The sequence below is a fragment of the Dama dama genome, chromosome 21 (assembly GCF_033118175.1).
Source record: "Dama dama isolate Ldn47 chromosome 21, ASM3311817v1, whole genome shotgun sequence".
Classification (NCBI taxonomy): Eukaryota; Metazoa; Chordata; class Mammalia; order Artiodactyla; family Cervidae; genus Dama; species Dama dama.
Window position 1 is genome coordinate 4,158,740 of NC_083701.1, and position 22,351 is coordinate 4,181,090.

General features: G+C 54.8%; 1 protein-coding gene across 1 annotated transcript in view; it reads left to right on the plus strand.

Annotated features, from left to right (window-relative positions):
- Nucleotides 1–331: 331 nt before the first annotated feature.
- AGO2 (argonaute RISC catalytic component 2) overlaps nt 332–22,351 on the plus strand; it is a 92,248-nt gene continuing 70,228 nt past the window's right edge. Inside the window, exon 1 of the mRNA XM_061123131.1 lies at nt 332–407. Within this exon, the coding sequence (XP_060979114.1) occupies nt 386–407 (22 nt within the window). The 5' untranslated portion in view covers nt 332–385. The remainder of the gene's footprint in view (nt 408–22,351) is intronic.

The window sequence follows — 22,351 nt, forward strand, 5'->3', positions numbered from 1 at the left end:
CCCTCTCCTCCCCTCCCTGCCCCGCCCCTCCCGCTCCCTCGCCCCGCCCCCGCCGCGCGGGCCCCGCCCTCCCCTCCAGCTCCCTCGCCCCGCCCCCTGTCGCGCGGGCCCCGCCCTTCGCCCCGCCCCCGCACCTCCCGCACCTCCCTTCCCCTCCTGCCCCGCCCCCGCCCGCTCCCTCGCCCCTCCCCCTCCCCTCCCCTCCCCCTCCCCCGCCCTCCCGCCGCCGCCTCCGCCCGCCGCCCCGGCCGCGTCGGGTAAACCTGTTTGGCGGCCGCGCCGGGGCGGATCGTGCGGCCGGCGGCTCCCTCGCGGCTCGCGGCGTCGGGGCCCGTGGCGCGCGCGCGGCCGCCCCTCGGCCCCGGAGCCCCTCGGCGGCGCCACCATGTACTCGGGAGCCGGCCCCGGTGAGTCCGCGCGCTCCTCCCCGCGGCGGTTGGCGGGCCGGGCGCGAGCGCGGCGCGGGCGGGCGACCGCGGGCCGGGGGATCGGGGGGCCCGGGGGTCGGGGGGCTGCCGGCCGTTCCCTCGGTCTCAGGGCGGACACGCGGCCCCGGCCTCCTCTTCGGGCCCGAGTCGTCGGGGCGCCCCGCGCGGCCTGGGCCCTCCCCGCGCCCCGTCTCCGCCGCGGCCCGGCGGGCTGGGACCGGGCCGGAGCGTGGACTGGGCCAGGCGGCCCGCGTGTAGGCCTGAGGCCCGGGCGCCCGCCTGCCCGGCCTCCTGCGCCCGGCGCCTGGGCGCCTGGGCCCCTGCGCCGCGCGGGGCCGGCGGGGCTGAGGCTGGGGCCGCGCTCGAAGCGCCCGGGGGTGGAGAGGCCCCGGCCGGGGACGCCGAACTCGGGGTGCGGGCGGCGCGGGGAGGAGCGCGGCCGCTGGGCGCAGACCGAGCCGCGGCGAGCCTGGAGCGCTCTCAGTTTCGTTTTTCTTTTTGCCAGCACTTCTGCGGCCCCTTCTCCTAAGGAAAGTCTGGAAATGCTGAATTTTGGCCAATTCTTGCTGGTAGTTAGGACCGCGGACAGAGAGGGATAGGAAGGCGCCCTAAAACCCTAAACCTGCGCGCGCCTCATTTTCATTCCAGACACACAGGCTCCTTATTCAAGTGTTAATTGCCTTTTACAATTTACTAGAGGAAGGTGAGGGGATGTGCTGATTTCCTTAGCATCTTTTCTCACTAGCCAGCCTCCCTCTCTTTAGAAAAGTTCTGAAAAACTTAGAGCAGTAACACATTTTTTTAAGAACTTATTTTGGGGGATGCAGAGTAGACGGGCGATTAACTTGCTGGGCGAAGAAAATGGTCAAATGTTGTTAAGCTTTCCCCCTTCTCCCGCCAGGCACGTGGCTTCTAAATTTCCCGCTGGCCCTGCCACTTGGACAGGGCACATCCTGTCCCCTTTGTCCACCAGGCTCCAGCGGGCTGCAGGCCCTGCCGGCTGGGTCCTGCCTTCTGTGGGCCCTGGCCCTCCCAAGCCTCCTGCTGCTGGGGCTTTGGTGGTACCTGTTGAGGCTCTTCTGATCCATTTGGATCCCGTAATACTTTCTGCTCACAGTCCGGTGCCTTGTCAATACTCACTGTCTTGTTTTCTGATGTCACTTAGTTAGAAAGCTTCTCCAAGGCTGAGCCAGAGCAACTTTTAAATTGCTCTCAGCAATTTGATAGAAGAATGGTTTTAACTGTAATGGTTTTAACTGTAATCTGGAAGGTGACTCAGCCCTGGTGGGGAAAGGCCCAGGGCTCCAGTCACAGTCCTGGGGGCAGACAGACTTGGCTTCTTAGAACCCTGGGTGGTCAGCTCCCACCCATGACGTGGCAGGGTAGCCCGCACACTTGGGTGAGAATCTCCCCATCCATCCCTCTGAAGGAACCCAGCAAGTCTTAGCCACTACACTGAACATTTTTTCAGATTTTCAGTATAAAAGCTGGAGGCCCAGAAAAAGTGAAGAACCTTGGGGAAGGTCAAGCTTTTGTGTTGCGTCTGACATTAACTGACCCACTGGACAGCTTGCTAAGTTGGTGGTGGTCATTTTGAAGATGGACAGCAGAGGCACAGAGAGGTTATGAGCCTTTCGAAGGTCATCCAGCCAGCGAGCAGTAGGACGATGTGTGTGATTCCAAGCAGACTCTCCATACACTCCCTTTAGAGAAGTGGCTCTCGGTCCTTTTGACCTTGACCCCCAAGAAGAAACACCTGTTACATGTAGACTGGACCCAGGGCTCGGGTGTTAGAGTATAATTGAAACAAGAGCTTCAAGAAGCATGCTCGCCAGTGCTGTGTGCTCTGCACTGGGATATTTTTTTGTCTATTTTCCAAAAAGCTTTAGTTCTCTGAATCTCCAGGCTTGTTCTGGGTTCTCCATGGCTCTTGGAAGAATCTTGCTCTGATGTGGGCCTGTGCATCGTGGCCTGATGGGGAGGGGGCCTCTCATTCACCGTTTGCAGATAAACCTGCTCTGAAATCGGACAGCTTTGGTTGAAAAAATAAATGAGTCTGTAGGATAGTTCCTAGCCAGTGAACGGCAGGATGGGAATGAACCCAAATTTCAGGCTCTACAAGCGTGCTGTAATTATAAGGTTGTGATGCAGTTCAGTTTTATTCTACACACTCAGGCTTTTAATTTTATTTAAGAGGGGTATTTGGAATAGAGTCTCTTCGGTGAAACTCTTTTTAATGTATTTCCTAATTTAGAATAATAAGACATTTGAACTGGATTGTAGAAAAAATTACAAATGGTTTTGCTACTTCCCATTTTAATACCCTTATTAAGTGACTTACTAAGTCAGTTAACTTAAAAAATAGAGTCTTGTGATGGACTGTGTTGTGCCTGTTAGAAATGCTAGTATGTATGTGAATTGGTATCTGGACTCTAAAGTTAGGTAGTTACTATTTCTTAGTTTTTTGTTTTTGTTTATTTTTTTAATTATTCGAAAGAGTTAGTGGTTTAGGATAGGTGGGTTCTCCAGTGACCCTGAACCTTCGTAGATGAACAATGTTTTTTTTTTTTTTTCCGCAAACCACTTAGAGACCTTAAAGGGAATCTCAGTATTGCCTCCTGAAGGGGGCTTGTTGGTCAGTTTCACTGTGCTCAGACTCTTGTGGGTTACATTCCTCACAGACCTGCTACAAAGTAACTTCTGCCACATGGAAGTCTTGTTGGAAAGTTGTCTGAACAGGATTGTGACTTTAAGAATGAGGGACTTTCACTGTGGTTTCTAGAGTCATTTCACTCCTCCTGCACCCCGCTGCTTCTCCCCCCCCCCCCCCCCCCCCCACCCCAAGTCATCTCAAAGAAGATCTGGGCCAGTTACTGGGCCAGTCTCCAGTAACGGGGCACCTTTGCCGAGCGGTAGCCGACGCTTCGCCCTGGGAGCTGCTGCAGCCACAGGGCATGGCTGGCTTGTGGTCCAGCCCTCCTTGATGGATCTGTTAAACCTTGAAGGATTTAAGTTTAAATGTGAAAGGTTCAGCTCCTAAAACTTATGCAGTTCAGAAGAATATTGTTTCCTGTTAACTTCAAGTTTGTGTCAGAGTTTTTAAAAGGCCAGTAGGGTTTATTCTTTATAATCTGTTATGCAACATTATGGCAGAGTCCCAGTCTGATAAAATATATTTTTGTTTTATGAATTGCTATTGTGAACACTCAAAATGTATCACTTGACTTTTAAAAGAGTATCTATATGTGAAATAATCTAAAATACACAGAAGTAGAGTGACTGGTATCATACGCTCCCATTTATCCATCACCAGCCTCAGCAATTATCAAGATTTTCCACATTTGCTTCACATCTTCCCTTTCCCCCCTTTTCTCTGTGGAGATAGTCTAAAGTGGATTCCAGCCCTGTGGTTTCACCCTGAATGCTTAAGTAACGTGTCTGAAGAATGGGGGCATTTAAAGCTCAATGCTGTTGTCACACTTAACAGTCCATAATCAATTTCTCTCATTATCTCAGAAGTGTGTTTACTTCCTGGTTGTTTTGGATCCTGAATTTTATTAAAAGTTCACACATGAATTTGGTTTTACGCCTTTGAGGATCTTCAGAGTCTCCTGCCACCCCCCACCCCACTGACTTGTAAGATCTCTTCTTCAGAGGGTGTGTATCTTTCCCCCTAGTTTCCTTTAATTGTTTCTAGAAAGAAGCCGGCTGTTCAGGGTCCCTGGGCTTCCTTGGGGAAGGCTGATGAGACCCAGCCGCACATGACTTAATTCAGACACACTTATCTTCAGCGACATTTTGGGGCCGGCCACTTGGCATCTTCAGCATTCAGTGTGGTAGAGCCTGCTTTTTACACGGGGCTGTTTCTGCAGAAGGGTGGCGGGGTGAAGAGGGGAAGCCCTGCCCCTCCTGCAGCTTCACTCCTCCTCATCCCCAGGAGGAGGGAAGGACCAGCAGGCTGTGCAGGGAGAACCACGCGTCGTGTTTGCATGCATCAAGTTTGAGGTTCTGGGCGGCTGAGGCGGCGCTGGAGGGGGTCTCGGGCTCAGGCGGACACGAGTTCGTGGACCAGCCCACAGCCTGGGCTCGGTGAGTGGGACCTGGCGCCCACCCCACCAGCTGGTCTCAGAATCACCTGAAGGCTTTTCTCCACCTCTGCCCCTGCAGACCCAGGAAATTATATTTTGCAGGTGTCCCAGGTGCTTGCTTTTTAGAAGGAGCTTGAGACCCATTGGTGTTGGGAGGCGGGGCCGGAGAGGATGTTGAGATGAGCCTGGAGCAGCCTCCACAGAGCACCTTCATTGGGGGTCGCCCCCGGGAGCAGCCCATGCCTGAAACACACCTTGGAGGTCAGCCCCCAGAGAGTGGGGTCGCTGGCCGGGGTGGGTGGGGGTTTGGGTGTGTGTCTAGGTGAGAGTGTGGGTGTGCTAAAGGGCCTTTATGATGGACCATAAGAGGTTAAGTTTACCTGTGGTTCCCTGCCTGGTAAAACTTAAAGGTCTGATTGAATGATGACCGCGCCTTTCATTGACTGTATAGTTGTGGTTCATATTGCTGAGGATGCAACTTAGAATTGGGGCAGAAGGAGGCTTCTATAGGTTGTTACTGGGGACTCCAGTAAATTCTCAGTGAAAATTGTTGTGTATCCATCTTTAAGAAGCCATAGCAACAAACAAGCAGAATTGTGGCCGGGTTTAAAACTAGCTGCCTTAGGAATTCAGGTACTTTCTACCTGACTCTGTCTCATTGTATCTGAATCCTGCTTGTCCCTCGGAGCCTCCTGCCTCCCAGAGGCAGTCTCCCAAGGGGCATTGTTTTTGGGGTTCTTCAAGTTACTTCTGGGTGTTTCAGCTCTGAGCTCTAGTTCTTAGAGAGTTGCACATAAAAGGTCAAAATACTGAGGTTCATAGGTCAGAGTCATTTGAGATGTTCTGTCGGCTTTGACTCAAAGTGAAACAGTATAGCCTCTGAGAGTCGGTTCTCACAACGGCACGTTCATGTTGGTGGAGGAGCTTGAGCCCGGCCGGTCATTCTTGTGGTTGAGGGCTGGGTGGGGGCCTTTGTGTCTGTGTGAACCAGGAGCGGGGAGGCCCGTGCACTGGAAACTTGATTAGCCCCTTCTCAGGCCTCCTGGGTCAGCCTTGCTTTCACCGAGCTTACGTAGGACGCGAAGGTGGCAGGGTGTTTGGTGTGACTGGGGTGTTTTGTAGCGGGGGCTCGGGGGGGCGACTGCCTCTGAGTCTCAGAGACTGGCTGATGCTCCTGACTTGGCAGTGCTTGTGTTCTCAGGGTCCTTGCCGCTGCACTCGTGGGCCGTGGGCCCGTCCACGCGGCCGGCCGAGCAGGGCCAGGGAAAATGGAGGCCTTCTCCTGGCCTTGCAGGCGGTGGCATCACCTGCTTTTTGTAGGAACAAAGGAACAACAGAGAAGTACAAGTAAGAAGTGGAGAGAAAGCAAACAAAGAAAGTGACGAAAAGGACAACTTTGGACAAACCCAGGCCGCCGGCGTGTCTGCTGGGAGCTTCTGGGAGCCAGGTGTCGTCATGACGCAAGCCCAGAGCACGGGCTCCAGGTCAGGCCGACCTCACTCGAGTCCTGGCTCCAGGACTGGGCGCACGCTTAGCCTCCCTGGACCCCAGTCTCTTCCTTGTGCTGAGAAAGAGCGCCTGATGGTGGAGGCGTTCTGCTCGGGGAGAGGACGCGGGAAGTGCTCCTAGTTATTGCGGTTCCCCCCCACCCCACCCTGGCCCTGCCGCAGTCGGTTTATCCTGTGTCTCCTCTGCACACAGTGGCTTCTCCCACTCTGGTTCCGCCCAGTGACCACTCCTCTCCGTGACCCTCCTGGCTGACCTTTGGGTCTTTACTTCGCAAGCCCTAAGAGCCACATCGCTAATAAATGCCACAGGTGCCGGGTGGTCACAGCTGCTTTGAAGGCTCAATACTGGGAAAGTGGAAGCTTAGCCCTGATGCTCAGAGTGCGTGCTCCTGGCAGAGTCATTCCAAGCAGACCCAGCCGGGCAGCAAAGCCTCTGCAGACAGGCCTGGGGAGTGGACGGGCACGGCCCATGGGGGTGACGCCGAGGGAGCGCCGGGCTCTGTCTGCAGGTGGGGAGCCGGCAGAGCTGGGTGAGCCGGGAGACGCTGCTCTGCTCGCGATCCCACCAGGCGACATTGCTGGGACCTTCGGTTCCCTCTGCGTGCTGCTGCCCCAACAAGTGTGCTGCTCGTTAAATGTGAACGCGTGTGGCTCAGTCCACGAACCTCACGTTAGACTTAGAGGGCATCTCAGGGCCAAGACTGGTAATTACAACTCAACCTTGGGTTGGAGGCATCGAAAGCATTTGGGGGAGAATGGCAGGAGCCCATTTGAGGGGGGATGGAGACGTGAAGTAAGTCGTGCGCAAAAACGGCGGTTGTGAGGTGTGTCTGGGGCCCCTGCCCGGCGCGCTGCCTGGGACCCTGTGGAATGGTGGCCAGTGCAGCTGCATTGAGAAGGTGTCTTGGAGCAACCTGGGCCAGAAGAAGGGGCGAGAGGAAAGTCAGGCTGAGCTTGGAGCCTTTGGGGGGACGTGGAGCCCAGGAGCGGCTAGACATAGTTTTTTCAGTGTTGTCCATGGGCTGGTGGAGTCAGGGAGCTGGCCCGGTGGGGCTGAGCCGGGGTCAGCTGGAAAGTGTGGGCAGAGGAAGGAGCCCGTGTGCCGCCCCACCTGCACCCACAGATGGCCCTGTCTCCCCGGGACCGTGGTCCCCGCCCTGCCCCTGGGCTCGATGCAGACCCCAGGCGTCTCGGGTCATCTCCAGCAGGCCGGAAGAGTCCCGTGAGAGCAAGGGGTCTGTCTTTACCTCTCCGCCCCTCCCGTGACCCCTGGTTGCCAGTGTCCCGCACCACGTGCTCAGTGTCCGTATCTGTTAACAGTTGGTGAGCTAGGATCCAGGTGAGGCCCACATGTGACTGGCTGACACATCTCTTTGGGATCGCCTTCAAGTGAGAGCTTTATCGACATGGAACTCATGTACCTTTGTTCTTTAGTCTCTCAGTCATGTCTGACTCTTTGCGACCCCAAGGACTGTAGCCCGCCAGGCTCCTCTGTCCATGGATTTCCCAGGCAAGAATACTGGACTGGGTTGCCACTTCAGGGGGTCTTCCTGACCCAGGGATCGAACCCCTGTCTCCTGCATTGGTAGGCAGATTCTTCACCACTGCACCAACTGGGAAGCTCAGTGTAAAACGCAGTGTGTTTTATTTAGGACATTCAGACGTTTGCAGCCATCACCACAACCTGACTGAGGACATTTTTGTCTCCCGTCCCCAAAGAAAGGCTGTACGTGTTACCTGTTGTTCCTCACCCCAGCCCTGTCCCTGAGCAGGCTTCACACTCTGTCTCTAGTTGTCGCCTTGCTCTTCCCCAGTGCTTACTGTTGCTGGGCTGAAGATACTGGCTCGTGTGTGGTATCTCGTCTCCACTGCTTGGACTTGGCTGATGGCGTCTCCTTGGTGTAATTCAGCATGTTTGTCCTGTGTGACTTTCCTGCAGATTAGTGGTCAGATCCAAAGGCAGGTTCTACTGTTCTTGGGTTCTGGTGCTTTTTTTTTTTTAGTGTGAATACTACCTACTGTTGATTGTCAATCATTCAGTTCAGTTCAGTCGCTCAGTCGTGTCCGATTTTGCGACCCCATGAATTGTGGCATGCCAGGCCTCCCTGTCCATCACCAACTCCCAGAGCTTACTCAAACTCATGTCCATCGAGTCAGTGATGCCATCCAGCCATCTCATCTTCTGTCGTCCCCTTCTCCTCCTGCCCCCAATCCCTCCCAGCATCAGGGTCTTTTCCAGTGAGTCAACTCTTCACATGACGTGGCCAAATTAGGTTCCATTAATTCATTAGAGTTGGTACAATACTGATGCTCTGTTTCCACAACAAAAACTTCCCCTGGCTGGCCGGCTGGCTGATCAGGTTTGTATCTGTCTTAAGGCAGAGAAGTGTCAGTGAGCAGCATTAATGACGGCGGGAGCCTGCGGAGAAGAGAGGTGGTCCAGGTAGGTGGGCACTGGGCATGATGTAGGAGGTTTGGGGGGTGATGCTGTGGGTACATGAAGGTGAGCTGAGGGTAGGGCTTTTTTATTCTGTAGGTAACGGGGACCCTCTGAGAGAATTCGGCAGTTGTGTTGCAGGAAGGGGTGGTCTGGCCTGGTGGCAGGAGTCTTCGTCTGTGTCTGGTGGGATCTTGGTCAGGTTTCCTGTTGGTGGCAGGTCAGTGCCAAGCAGAGCAGCATGTGTCTGGGGCGGGGTGAGGGGTGAAGACCACGCCCCCAGCTGACCTGCTGGCCTCTCAGTGCTGACCCCTGACCCCGGGGAGAAAGGAGCAGCAGGGGTCAGTTTTTTTTATAGATATGCTAAATTTAAGGCGATTCTAAGAAATCCAGGAGATAAAAATCTGTGGTCTTCACTTTGCATCTATTTATATAGCACCCAGTGTGCTTTGCCTAGGGGGGTCTGTCTTTGTCCACGTGTGAACTCCCTTTGCTTGCCCCCAGGACCATCTTGGTCTCTTTCTGGTGTCTACTGTAGTCTATTTTCTGCAATAAATCCTTATTGCAGTCAACTCTTGATTGTTCAAAAGTTAAACCTGTTGACTTGAAACTTGTGTACACTCTGAACACCCACCCTGTGCTCTGCGTCTGGAGTGGAGGTGACCCCGCAAGGATGCTGTTGAGCAGTGTGGAGGAAAGTGGGTCTCGGGGGCCACTGGCCGGTTGACTTGCTTAAATAGACAGTGGACGCGGACGTCCGTGCAAAAGTAGACGTATAGCCTCTCAGAGGCCGGTGGTGGTCTTCCCCTCTGGTGAGTAAGTTGGCTCCCGGTGTTGTGAGATTCTCTGACGTGAGCCACGCTGACCTGGCCAGTAGAGGCCGAGGCAGGCAAGGCTAACCGCCTCCCTCTTGGCTTCCTTAGATCTTGTCCAAAGCTGTGCCCTCAAGAGACAGGCCTGGAAGGCGCCCAGTTAGAAGCTCTGTGGGCACGTGGAGTGGGAGCCTGAGGAGGCAGCCGCGCCTGGTTTTAGCCCAGTGTCTTCACGAGTCAGTCAGGGGTGAGTGCCTCCCTTCCTGTGAGGGTGAAGTGCGGTAACGCCCAGGGCGGGGCTGGGCAGGTGTGGGACACGGGCGGAGCTGTGGTTTCACCAGGTATGGGGTCCTGTGATGCAGGGCTGGTGAGCCGCCTGTCTCACTGATGGGATTCTAGAGGTGCCTTAAGGAAGAGGCATCTGGGTGAAAATTCTCTGAGAAATAGTGCTGTGAAGTAAATAGAAAAGATGGTGAGAAATTTGGTTGTAAAGCTACAGGAGCTCTGGGTGACTTTTTTTTTTTGTCTTTTGTCTTTAGAAGAAAGACCTTGGTTGGCTTTTTAAGGGATTTGAGGCTCATTTCAGCAGGAGGCATCTCAGCTAATGGTGGCAGCCCTGGATGCTGGAGCACCATGGCAGAAGGGGCTGAGCCCACTCTGGGCTTATCGCAGGAGGAGGGGCACCCAGACGGGTTTATCAGCACCCACCATGGGGCGGTGGGTGAGGGTGGTGCCCGCCCGGGTGGCCGGCAGGTTGACATCCCTGTGGGACGAGACACACCCCACTGAGCTATCTGATGGTTCCTGGTGTTCCAGCAAGCACTTATTTGAAGAGTAGTTTCTATTTTATTTTTGCGTGTTTTTCTGAAATAAGATATTTTTAAGTCCATGTTGTAGAGTGATGGCTGTTGACGAACTTTGCAGAGTTGCTTTTTGTTGGCGGAGGTGGGGGGGCTGGTGGTGATTCTCAGACTGTTGCTGCAAGGTTCTGGCTTGGCTGCCCCGCTCCAGGCCCCCTGGCCCCCTGCTCTGCACCCTCAGCACAGTTAGGAAGGTCTTCCCTTGCCTTAGCTTCGGGACGGGCCTGCAGCCCTTGTCCTTGACTCTTTCTGTTACTTGTGTGGTCTGTCCCAAGTGTGTCTGAATGTTAACAAATGCAGAGAAAAAAAGATCATCAGTGTTTCAGAGAGGCCGTGTTTTTCAGAATGTTATAGGCTCTTTTTTTGATTGAGCGGAGACTCACACAACATAAACCGTTTTAAGGTGAACAGTTCAGCGGCATCTAGTACATTCAGTGTTAGGTAAGCATCACCTCTGTCTAGTTCCAAAGCATTTCCGTCACCCCGAAAGGAAACTCTGCCCATTAAGCAGTCCCTTCATTCACCACTCCCTCCAGCCCCGGGCACCACCAGGCCTCATTGCCTGTGGATTTGCCTCCACTGGATAGTTCACATAAGTGGAGTCATAGAGCATGTGAGCTTATGTGACTTTCCCCGAGCGTTTCAGGGCTCGTGTCTCCGTGTGTGTGGCACTTGGTGGCCGACTGGTCCGTTAGGTGCTTCCTCACAGTCTGTCTGTCCATTCATCTGTGATTGATGGGTGTTCGGGTGGTTTCTACCTTTGGCTGCTGTGAACATCACAGCGTGGTGTGTGGCGTATGTCTTCATTTCTCTTGGGTGCGTACCAGGAGTGGAATTGCTGGGTTTTACTCTGACTTTGAGAGGAACTGATGCACTGTTCCCACGGAGTGGTTTCGGTTTCTCCATATCCTCACCAACACTGATTATTGTCATCACAGCCTTTTAGAAAGTGAAGTTAGTAGTGTAATATATCACGTCTGGCATATTTTATTACTTACCAAAGTAGAAAAAAAATACCAGATTTAGGTGTATTTTACCCAGATCTACCTAATAGCTGTAAGGTGCATCCATTTCTTTGTGCTAGAGTTTAGAGGATGTTTGGAACCTGGAAAACTAGATAACACAGTAAAACTTCATAATTTAATAGGGTGGGAGAGAAGGTAAGAGTCCAATATCCAGCTCCGGCCTGTGTGTCTGAAGTCAAAAGTGTGCACTCTCTGGGTGCACGCTGAGTGCCAGGTGTCGTGCCCGATGCCCAGGGAGCAGCGCTGGGTGCAAACCCCAGCGCCTCCTGTGTCCCCCCACCAGCTCACTGAGTCGGCACCACCCAGTCACCACGGATCCCTGGGAGACGTGCGAGGAGGGCACATCCCAGAGGGAACGTGACAGGGAGCCTGGCCAGGGCAGGGGACGGGGGGGCGGGTGGTGGCCTGAGACTGGGCGGGGCAGAGGCCGCCCTGAGCACATAGGTTTTCATCCAGAACCCTGGGGGCAAGTGGGAGAGATGCACCATGGCCATGTGTGTTTCCCGGGAGCCCCTGGCTGCGGGTGGAGGGCAGGGGGGAGGGGGCTTGAAGATGCCCAAGACTGGCACGCTGGAGAGGCAGGGGGTGGCCGACGGAGCACGTGGGGGTGGGGGCAGGCGGTCCGGAAGATGTCTGATTGCTCTGGGGTGGCTGGGCAGTGAGGCAGTGCACTGGTAGAGGCGGGCAGATTTAAGTTGTATCTGCAGGCTTTGAGAAAAAATTTTGTGTATTTTTTTTTTATTGGAGTATAATTTTGAGAAATAGTTTTAAAAGACTTTTTAATAAGGAAGCATTCAAATATTCAGAAGAGTCGAGGAGACAATAGGAGGCCCGTGTCTCGGCACTCCGCCCGGCCGTGCGGTCAGCCTGGCGTCAGTCCCGCCCTGTTCCCCTCTGTCAGCGGAAGCCTGTCAGTGCGTTTGTCGGGACTCTCTTACTGTGGGAATGTCAGACTTACAGGAAAGGAGCCAGAGGTACAGAATTCCCACACCAGCGCCCCCTGGTGTTACCCTCTTGTATCGTTCGTTCGAGGGCAGTTACCAAAATCGGGAAATGAGCATGGGTCCAGTCCTGCGAGCTCGTCTGAAGGTCTTCCTCAGGCCTGGCTCTTCTGACTGCGTCCACTTCCTGGACACCCCCGGCCAGCCTGGGGGCCTGCCTTCATTTGCTGTCACGGCCCCGCGCCGTCTCTACGCTTGAGAAGGCTGGAGCCCCTCTTCCCCCCGTCTTTTGTGACCTCGCTGTGGGCGCTCTCAGGCTGCGCTGTCTTCTCGGCTCACCCCGTTGTTTTCTGGTGGCTTCCCTTCTGGACCTGCAGGACACTCCAGCCTCTGTTGTGATTTTCCAGCCCCGCTTCGCTTCATCAAGGAGCCCTGGTTCTTCTTTTGCTGGAGAAACGGCGTGAGGAGCTGGAGACCTGGGTGCTGAGTGTGCTCCTGGCCGCAGGCTGTCCTTGCGCCTGCTTCTCCGTGGACACAGGATTGACGTAGGCGTTTCTCCGTGTGTATTAAAAACTGCGTTCTCACTGGCGTTGCTGATTGCTGCCCAGTGTCTCTGGGTTTACTCTCGCTTCCCTCTGTCCTTACTTAGAGCTTCTTCATCAGATAGTTGGGTCTTCATCAGACAGTGAGAAGTCTAGGTCTCGTTCCCCCAGTGTATTTGCTCATTTGTTTGGGCCGAGCAGACGTGGAAAAGTAGTTTCAGAATTGCTGCCCGCCCCTGGAGAGACAGGCAGACCCGGAGAGCCGGTCCGCGTGTGGCCGCTCCACGTCCGGCCGCGAGCACACGGTCAGGGTGTCTGCCTCCTGAGTTCTCCCTCTGCGCGCTTCTAGTAAACGAGAGATTCAGCTTAGGGACTTCCCTAAGCTGGTCCAGTGGTTAGGACTCCAGGCTTTCACTGCCGAAGGCGTGGGTTCAATCCCTGGTCGGGGGACAAGATCCACAAGCCACACAGTGTGGCCAAAAAGGAAAAAAGAGGGATTCGCTTTAACACTTGTGAACAGTAATAAGCAGCCCAGTGTGAAAATAAGACCGTTGTCCGTGTTGCAGTTGAAATCGGGAACGAGTTGGGCAGACGCAGGACCCCACTGTTGTAGGTGCTGCACTTGGAACCGTTAGCGTGGTAACTGGGCCGTCCCCCTGCAGAGGCACAGGCGCTGAAGGAACAGCGAGGAGCCCGGCGCCGCCCGCTCACTGGCTCGCATGGACCCTGAGGGCCGGGGCGGCCTTCCTGGGCCGGGAGCAGCAGTGTGCTCCTGGCAGGGCCCGCGCCCCACCCCGCCCCGAGTCCGCCTCGGAGCTTTCTTACCTGGATGTGACCACAGGCGCTGTTGGCTTTTGGTTCTGTTTTTTAAAAAAATTATTTTATCTTCCATAATAAAAGGAATACATGCTTATTTCAGATAATTTAGAAGATACTGAAACAAAAGGAGAAAAAAAAAATCCACAGGTGATGACCCTTGGAAGAAGTAGTGAATGTGTTTGCTTCCGGACGTTTTTTTCCTGTGCATACGTAGATAGCTGGGGGAAGCCTACACTTAAAATTTTGCGTTGTTCCTTTTCACCTAATACCATGAGCCCTTCCAAGGGCCATCTACATTTGTTGGGGGGATGTTTACAGTGATGTTTAAAGTAAAAGATGATGCAGGCGCTCGTGTGGGGCGGCAGCCTCCGGGGGCAGCCGCGGCTTGGTCCCTGTGGCGGCGTGCCCCCCGGCCGTGGGGCCATCCTCGCCCCCGTCTCCCCAAGGGTGCCGTGCAGCGCTTCTTCAGGGCCTTGATGACGGTCCGGCGGGTCGGGGAGCTCAGGCGCTCCATGGCTGCAGGCCTCTCACTGTCCTGACACGCGATAGGAGCACACGGCTCTCCTTCACTGTCCCCAGTGAAGTGCCGAGGGGCGGCCGGGAGTCTCTCGCCAACTGGAAACTGCTAGAGGGCAGGACCACGTCTCCTGGCTGCATCTTCACTGCTGTTGCTGGGAAGCAGGTCGTCGGGGTCCATCTGGTGGAGGGGTGTGTGTGTTGGAGACAGGCGGCTTAGCAGAAACGAAGCACGGGCTCTTAGCTGTGCCTATCCTCTGTAGTCAATTACAGACACTCCATGTGTGAGGCGGGCTCCAGGGCCCCTGTGAGTCCCCCTTGAGTGGGCACTGGACCCTGAGGCCCTCCCCTCTTCAGGGGAGTCCCCTGGGAACCGAGCAGGGCCCCTTCTGGTGCCTGTAAAATGGGGGTGATAACTATGTATATAGTTATAGATAACTATGTATTCATGTAAAATGATGTGTCAGAGAGCCAGCAGAACATTTGTCGACATACTATATTTTATATATAATGTAGAGAGATTTTAGTTACAGCAAATGTTGATTATGCATACTTACTCATAATTATCAATGTCATATGATTGTTTCATTACGTGTGTTCAATGTGCCTGATTGTTACAGAGATCATATTTAACAGTCGTTTTATTGTGACAGTAAAATGAGTTAACATGCTAAAGTGCCTGCTGGTGCCTGGGATGTGCTCAATGCATGTTACTTCTTATTACCGTAATGATTTTTTTGTTTAGTTGCTAAGGCATGTCTGATTCTTTGCGACCCCATGGACTGTCAACCGCCAGGCTCCTCTGTCCATGGGATTTCCCAGGCAAGAAGACTGGAGTGGGTTGGTGATGTTAGCGGGTGGAAGAAATGTCTCAGCTTCTTTGAGGAATGTGCCCTTCTTAGGGGATTTTGAAAGTGACACTTAGAGGCCCATTTGTGCCAACGCTGCCTGGGGCTGGTGAGGGCTGCATGAGGTGGATATGGCTGAGGTGGTGATGAGGGGGTGGGTGGGGAGGCTTCTGTCTGACCTGGACCCTGGAGGTGGAGAAGTTGGACAGGGCTTGGTCACGGGGGTGCCTGTGCAGGGACACGGACCACCCAGTGCAGACCCCCAGAGCTCCCCCAACACTGCACTGGTGAGCCCCTTGTTGCTGCACGTCCATCAGTCCATGGGATTGTCCATTATGTTCCAGAAAGACGCATCCACTGGGGGCAAGCTTTGGTTTGGAGATTAGAGATTACAAATTGATACAGATGAGTGGTGTAGCATGTGTCTCATAAAATGCCCTTCTTCGGACGGGAACAGATGCTCCTGTACCTCTAACTGGCTTTGCTGTCTTTGGTCCCAGTTGTTTGCTTGGACATTGTCAAAGTCGTTTCTAAACAAAGCCCCAACAGAAACAAAGCAGGCGCGTTAGTGCTGTAACTCAATAGTGTGTTTTAATTTAAAGCAGACCTTATGGACGGCGGCCGTGGAGCTGGAAACCGACCCTTGCAGGAAGCGTGCCTCTTTTTCAAATAAGCAAGACTACTCTGAGCGTGTTAAAGTTTCACCCAGCCTGTGTTTATCTTCCCCAAATATGCCGCGCTCCGCAGAAATGACTATTCTAACCTGATGCATGGTGCCCTTGTATCTGGAGCCGAAATGCCGGCTGCCAGTCCACTAGTGGAGAGGTCCCTGCTGCTTGGTCTCAGTTCTTGGGTGTTGTTTCTGCCGCTGCTCAGATGGTTGTTTCAGGGTCATGCAAGGTGGGCCATGCACTCAGCTCCCTCCCGCCGGGGCCCGGGACGGCCCTGATGGCCACCTGTGGGGCCTGGGGCCTGAGGACCGGGGTAGGTAGCTGATGGAGGCTGACCCCTGCTTGGCCGCTCCTGGGCTGCCGGGACCTGAGTGCTGCATGGTGGCCTGTCACCGTCCATTTTATTGCATTTTTGTTGATTTTAAAAGTGGTTTGTTTTCAGTGTTTGCATTTGGCCAGTCGATACCTGTATCCTTACAATTGAGAGTGCTGTTCACAGCATGATCACGGGACTTAGGAAGCAGTTAGTAGTGGACCGTGCTGAAAGCTATGAATGAGTGACTGGCGCTGGCCTGCAGGGAGCGGCCACAGGTCTGCGTGTGAGGAGGGCACTGGTGAGCATCACACCCGTGGCGTGGCTTCTGCTGCCCGGCGTGCACTGCGGGGTGTGGGAGGCCAGCAGGTGAGTTTGCCGCAGCAGCTCGGCGGGCATCCTGCCGGCGGAGCACCAGGCACTCAGGTGCTTTTCGGGTGTGGACTCGACCCTGGTGGGCCCGGTTACCCGCCCCCCGCCCCCCACCATTTTAGGAGAGAGGAAGCTGAGGCACAGAGTGCAGGCAGGACAAACATCAGGAAGTGCCGGATCCCGGATTCAGATCTGGGCAGCGCCCTGCGGTCCTCGGACCTTGACCCCAGGGGCCCTGGCAGGTGGGTGAGGGCACCGGGCTTGATGAGCACCCAGGGAAAGCAGCCTTCCAGCTTTGCTGCAGTTACGCAGATGTGCAGGACGCTGTGAGGGCGTTCCGTGTCGTAGGGCAGACTTCATTACACAGTAAAGGGAAAACGGACTCAGCTTGGGTGGGTTTGGGTTTTCCAGTATTTTAATTCAAGAGCAGTCAGTTGATTTGGGGGGTGGGGAGTGGAGGGATGCTGTTTTGAATTAGTGGGTACTGACTTGCGTTTTGCTTTCTGTGAAACCGTGGATTTCTGAGTCTGTTCTGGGCCTTGGTGCCCTGGTTTGCCGCGGAGGGAATTCCCGTTAACCATCCTGTGCTAACTTCTCAGGTGTTTTCTTTTTTTCCCTCACTGCCCCTGCTGCTCACCAATCATTTCACGTGCTTTGGTGGCAGGTGATGACCAGGCTGGGGTGATGGGGGAAAGGCCTTGTGAAAGCCCAGCTCCTGGATCTCAGCACCTGTTTCCCCCACTTTTTATGTCAGAATGAAAAAGGCTGTGCCTGGTGAGCCCCAGACGCCCGGATGCTGCTGCTCCCCTTGGCCTGCAGGACGGCCGTCAGCCTCGGTCTGTGTCATCATAACGGGTCACTGTGCTGAGACCCGGTTCCACCGTGTGGCCGTCAGCCTCGGTCTGTGTCATCGTAACGGGTCACTGTGCTGAGACCCGGTTCCACCGTGCGGCGTCCTCATGCAGGAGGTTGGGGGAGAGGGTGCGGGTTGATCTGAGGGACAGGAGGGCAGGCTGTGGCCATTCTGAGAGTTCGCAGGGGCCATCCCCTTTCCCCTGTGGTCTCGTGACCCGTGGGTATCCCGAGCCAGGTGAGGAGAGCGGGCTCCGGCCAGTGACCCTCCATCGAGGTGCCTGCTGGGGACGCTGTTTGCTCCCTGAAAGTGGTGAAGAGAGCCTGTTTGCTCTGATCTTGTCCTGGTGAAACGTTATGTATTTTGAAGTGGATGATGTTTGTCTTTGACTTGAGCGCTTGATAAATAGTTGTTTAAACTGAAGTAACTGGATACACTTGGAGGTAACATGATGATTTGCCAAACCTCAAAAAAAAAAAAAAAAAACAAAGCGGACAAGAAGTGTGCGCGCTGCATGCATCTCTGTGTTACCGGGTCCTGGGAGTTCACCGCCCGCACAGACCGGTCCCCACCTTCCCCCGACCCGGGCTGTTTACACCAGGAGGAAACCAGCAGGGCTCATCCGACGGCCCTGCAAGTCGGTTAACCATTGAGGCTGGTCGTGGATCATTTCAGTTCCTCTGGAACAAGCGTGGACGACGCACTTCCCTGTTTACTGGTGGTTGGGCCTGTGTTTCCTCGGGTGACACTTCCTGTGTCCGTTTCCTGTCTTGGTGGACTGCTCAGCGCTCACATCAGCGAGATGCAGCCCCGGTGGGGACGCCGCCTCTGGTTGCCGGTGCTGGTGGGAGAGTGCAGCCGCCCCGGTGGGCAGACCACCCAGCTTCTGGCGTTGCCCTTCTCCTCCTCTGCTGGGAGCCAGATCACACATGGCCTGTCTGCAGGGCCTCCGTCTGCTCGGTCTCTGCTATGTCCCTGGCATGTGCTGTCATTGGCTTTGTTCCTGGAGAAGTGCACGGTGGACCCACCGGCTGACAAGACACACCCACAGAATGATCAGTTCCGGTGGTGGTTCTGAACGCTTTCTGTTTGAGGACCTCTTTATATTCTCAAACTATCGAAGGCCCAAAAGACCCTTTGTTTATGTGGGTTAGAGCCGTCATTACTGTATAAGATATTAAAATTGAGGGCGTTAAAATGTTAGGTGGGCTGTAATGACCAACATTTAATGTATTATGCTGACAAGAAATCCGATATGTATTAATATATTTTTATGAAAGCATTGTTTAAAAAAAAATGAGTATTGTTTCAGGCTTTTGTAAACCTTTAGGTTTGCTTGATAAAAGCAGCAGTCAGTTTGTGCTTTGCGTCTGCTGGGATGTGCTGTTTTGGTTGCAGTATATGAAGAAAATCTGGTCTCATGCTGATGTGTGGCTGAAAGGCAGGAGTGTTAGTGGTCTTCACATGTGGTTGTGCATGCTTTTCTTTGCCACCACGCCAGAATGCAACAAGTCACAGTTTCTTAAAAGCTAGTTGTCCCGCAGGGTCCAAAACCAGGCCAGGTGCGGCGTGAAGCCGTCTGTAGCTGGTGGCCGTGTGACGTCACGCGTCGTCACTGGAGGACATTGGATCTCAGACACGGGGGCCTCCAGACACAGGGAGGTGTCACGTTCAGGAACATCACATCACTGCTGCTCTCGCCACAAATCTGTAAGTGTTTGGAGCCTTTACGCTCATGGTGGCCAGTACATGTTTTCCACCGTTCTAGTTTTCACTTTAAAGTTTGGATTTTATTATTACAACAAATACCGGCAGCCATTTTCCTGGAGGGACAGGTCCGGTTTTGAGAAAGCGTCTGCCCAGCTCCCAGCCCCGGTCTCTGAGGAGAAAGGGGTCAGCCCACAGCTCACCCTGCTGTGGTCACTCTTCCTCAAGATCCTGCTGTTCTTGGGGAACAAGCGTTTCCTGTTTCTCTCACAGAGTGGGAAGGCCGGAGCCCGTGCTCCGTGAGGCACCTACGGCCCCTTTAAGCACATCACCAGGATAACCGCCTCCCCGCTCCTCTCACCATGAGTGTGTGTCTGCTGGCGGAGCAGTGATAGCCCAGCTGGGCCGCTGCCTCCACGGGAGCCGAGGCACCTGCAGCTGTCTCTGCCCGCAGAGAGGGAGTGTGCCGGCTCAGTATCGGAGGAACAGAGCTTTAACCCCAGGAAGCCCCCCAAGGGCCTTAGGGACCCCCCAGGGGTGCCAGGAGCACTCGGGGAGGACTGCTGAGTCGGGGGGGCCCTGCCTGTGTGGTGTGTCTCCCGAACCGTCTGCATGCGCATCCTTAATTCCAGCGTGTGTAGAGAGACCGTTCCGCTTTGATGAAGTGGTTTCATGGCTTACAAGCATGGTTTCATAAAACTGCCCAAGAAGTCAGTCTGACTTGGAGTCTGAGTTCTTGGCTGTGTGGCCGTCTGGGACTGCAGCAGGGTCTGGGGCTGGGACAGACCTGGACGGCCTGTTCCGTGGTGCCGGTGTGGATGGGAGGCCACAGGAGCGACTGTCTCCGGCGTGGAAGGACATGGGTCGTCCGCTGGTTCTTGGTGAAGGAGCATGGCTCTCCCTCAGGCCTTAGAACTCTTTGTGAAAATAGGCAGCTCCCGTGAGCGGTGTCCTTAGTTCTCTGAATTCTGCTTGTGTTTTCTGTGAAGGTGTTTGTGAAAGTTGTCTGTTGCGAAAGCCCCTCTGTTTGCCAGCAGTTGCTAATGGTTTTTACGATGCCCTGAGTACGCGTTGTGTTTGGGTGTCCATCTGAGAGAGATTGTCAGTCTGGAAGTGCTTCCGTTCTCGGCTGGCATCCAGACTGAGTTTAAAGTGTTTCTGTGGGCCTAGGCAAAGACCCTCCCCCTTCCCTGCCACCGGTCCTGCTTGCTCTTCATCACCTCTATGTTTAAAAATAAAGGATACTCATAGGTGCAGACAAATGCTGTTCAGCTCCACTTTCACAACAATAGTCAAGTTTGTAGAGGCAGAAAGTACACTGCTAGATGCCGGGTGGGGGGAGATGGGACGTGAGTGTTTGACGGGGACAGTTTCAGTTTTGGAAGATGGAAAACTCTGGAGATGCATGAGGGTGAGAGTTGTACAACAATGTGAATGTCCTGGGTGCCACAGCCAGCTGCTGCACAGTTAGATATGGTTAAAATAGTACGTTTCAATTTATGCGATTTTTACCATAAGTAAAATGAAATTTAAAAATATGCTTCACAAAAAAAGAAAAAATATGCTTTGCCATTAAAAAAAAAAGCACGGTGTGTTTCCCCTCCCTCCCCAAGAAGCTGCCCGGAGGTGCCCGGCTGGGGTGCTGGCGTGAGGCCCATCAGCTCGCTATGTCTCACAGTGGTGGTTGTGGGCTTCTGCTTGTGGCTTCTGATCTGCCCCAGGAGAAAATGGGAGTGAACGGTGCGACCTACATAAAGGACACCTTCTAATTGATTGCTGACCAGCGGGCAGCCACTCCGAGTGCGTGAAAATTGTTGGTGAAGAGTTAATGCTGACATACTGCTGCCTTGTCGCAAGCCTGGCCCAGGGATATGGCAGGAACCTCACTGTCTGTGGCCGAGGTCAGCGCTGCCCCTACCCTGGCCGCCCTCTGGGCTCTGGGTGGGGGCACCTGCTCTGGCTTGTCCCGGATGCCTGAGAGAGAGTGGTCCAGAGCAGAGGGTTCCTGCTCTCAGGGAGCTTGTGGTCTGGGGGCAGATGGGCGAGCAGTCAGCGGGTAAAGGGTACGGGCTCATGGTTAGGAAGGAGCTCCAGACAGCAAGTCCCCCGCGGGAGTCAGGAGTGGCAGGTGCCCCGCTGGCGTAGTCCTGTGGGCCTGCGGCCAGGGCCCTGCTGTGGTCACACTGCCCGCTTGGACAGAACCAAAGGTTGCCGGCTATTTATGGAACTCGGTCTAACCCCTGGAGCGGCGTCAGGGCCAGGATGTCGCCCGGCTCACCTGGCTGCCGGCTGCCCGCCGCCGGCACAACCTCCACACCTCACCTCCCGGCCCGGCACTTCCCCTCCCCAGGACCCAGCACTTCTGGCCCCCAGTCTCTGGTCTCAGAGACGGTCCCAGCCCCGGCCCTGGCCCCCTTCCTCTGGATGGAAAGTCCTTCTCAGGATCTGTTCACAGCGGGTTTCCTATGAAACCCGGTTGGAATGCCCCGGTCTTCCGCACAGTCCACCGGCAGCCAGCTTGTTTCCGAGTGTTTGTCTCCTTCCCTTCGTGTCGGCCGTGACCTTGTAAGCCCGTCTCCCCCACGACGTGACTGGCCAGCCCGTCAGGGAGCCTGTGGTCCTGCCAAACTGGTCACTGGGGTCACCCCGGAGGTGGTGCAGGGGGGGCGTGGAGGGAGGCCCAGTGCAGTGTGAGGTGCCAGGTGGACGGGAGGGGCAGAGCGCTGGACGTGGACGGACGGACAGACCTGGTGCTGAATGCGGCTTTGTGATCTGCATCTTGGCCGCACTGGTCTTGTGTGGGGGACCCTCCTTGAGGCCGTAAAGGTGCCCATTGAGGTGTCTAGGCCTTCAGAGCGCTCTGTTCTCTGACCCTGTCGGCGACCCTGGGGCCACTCTGGAGCAGGAAACCTCACTCCTGCTCCTGTCCTGCCCCTTTAGCGTTTAGGACACCTGGCATTTTAGGGCTTGTAGATTGCGGACTGAGAGTGCAGGACCTGCTCGTTTTCCTGGCATCCACGCCTGCCTGGGTAGCTGTGTGCCGCGGGCTGTGACCAGCCCTCCGCCTGCCAGGCCGAGACCATGTTTTGGGGTGTCCACTGAGATGAGAGGGGCTGAGACCGTGTGCCTAGGGGCTGAGCGGGGCGGGCCCCGGAGGGGGCTGCAGAGAGGCAAGAGGTGGAGTCAGTATCGTGAAAGAAATGGCTAGAAACCTGTGTTCCGATTGGCTATCTCTGTTCTATATGACACGGATATTCAAAAAGACAGCAGGCTCATTTTCTTAAGATGCAGCTCGCAGAGCCCCAGGTTAGCACCGTGTTGAAGATCTGAAGAACCTGCCAGAGCTGATGACCCTGCAGTGAGGGCGTCTCCACTGAAGCTCCCGAAGCGGGGTGCTGAGGAAATGCATCCACACAGGGGCGGGTGTGTGTGTGTGTGTGTTATAAAATATATACGCCGTAACATTTACTATTTTAAAGTGTACCGTTTGGGGCATTAAGTGCATTCAGAGGGTCTGCAAATTGTTGCCTCTTGCCTGGGTCCAGAACTTTCGCATCGCCCCGAAAGAAGCCCTGTGCCCACAGCCCTCAGTCTTCCATTCCGTGTTCCTC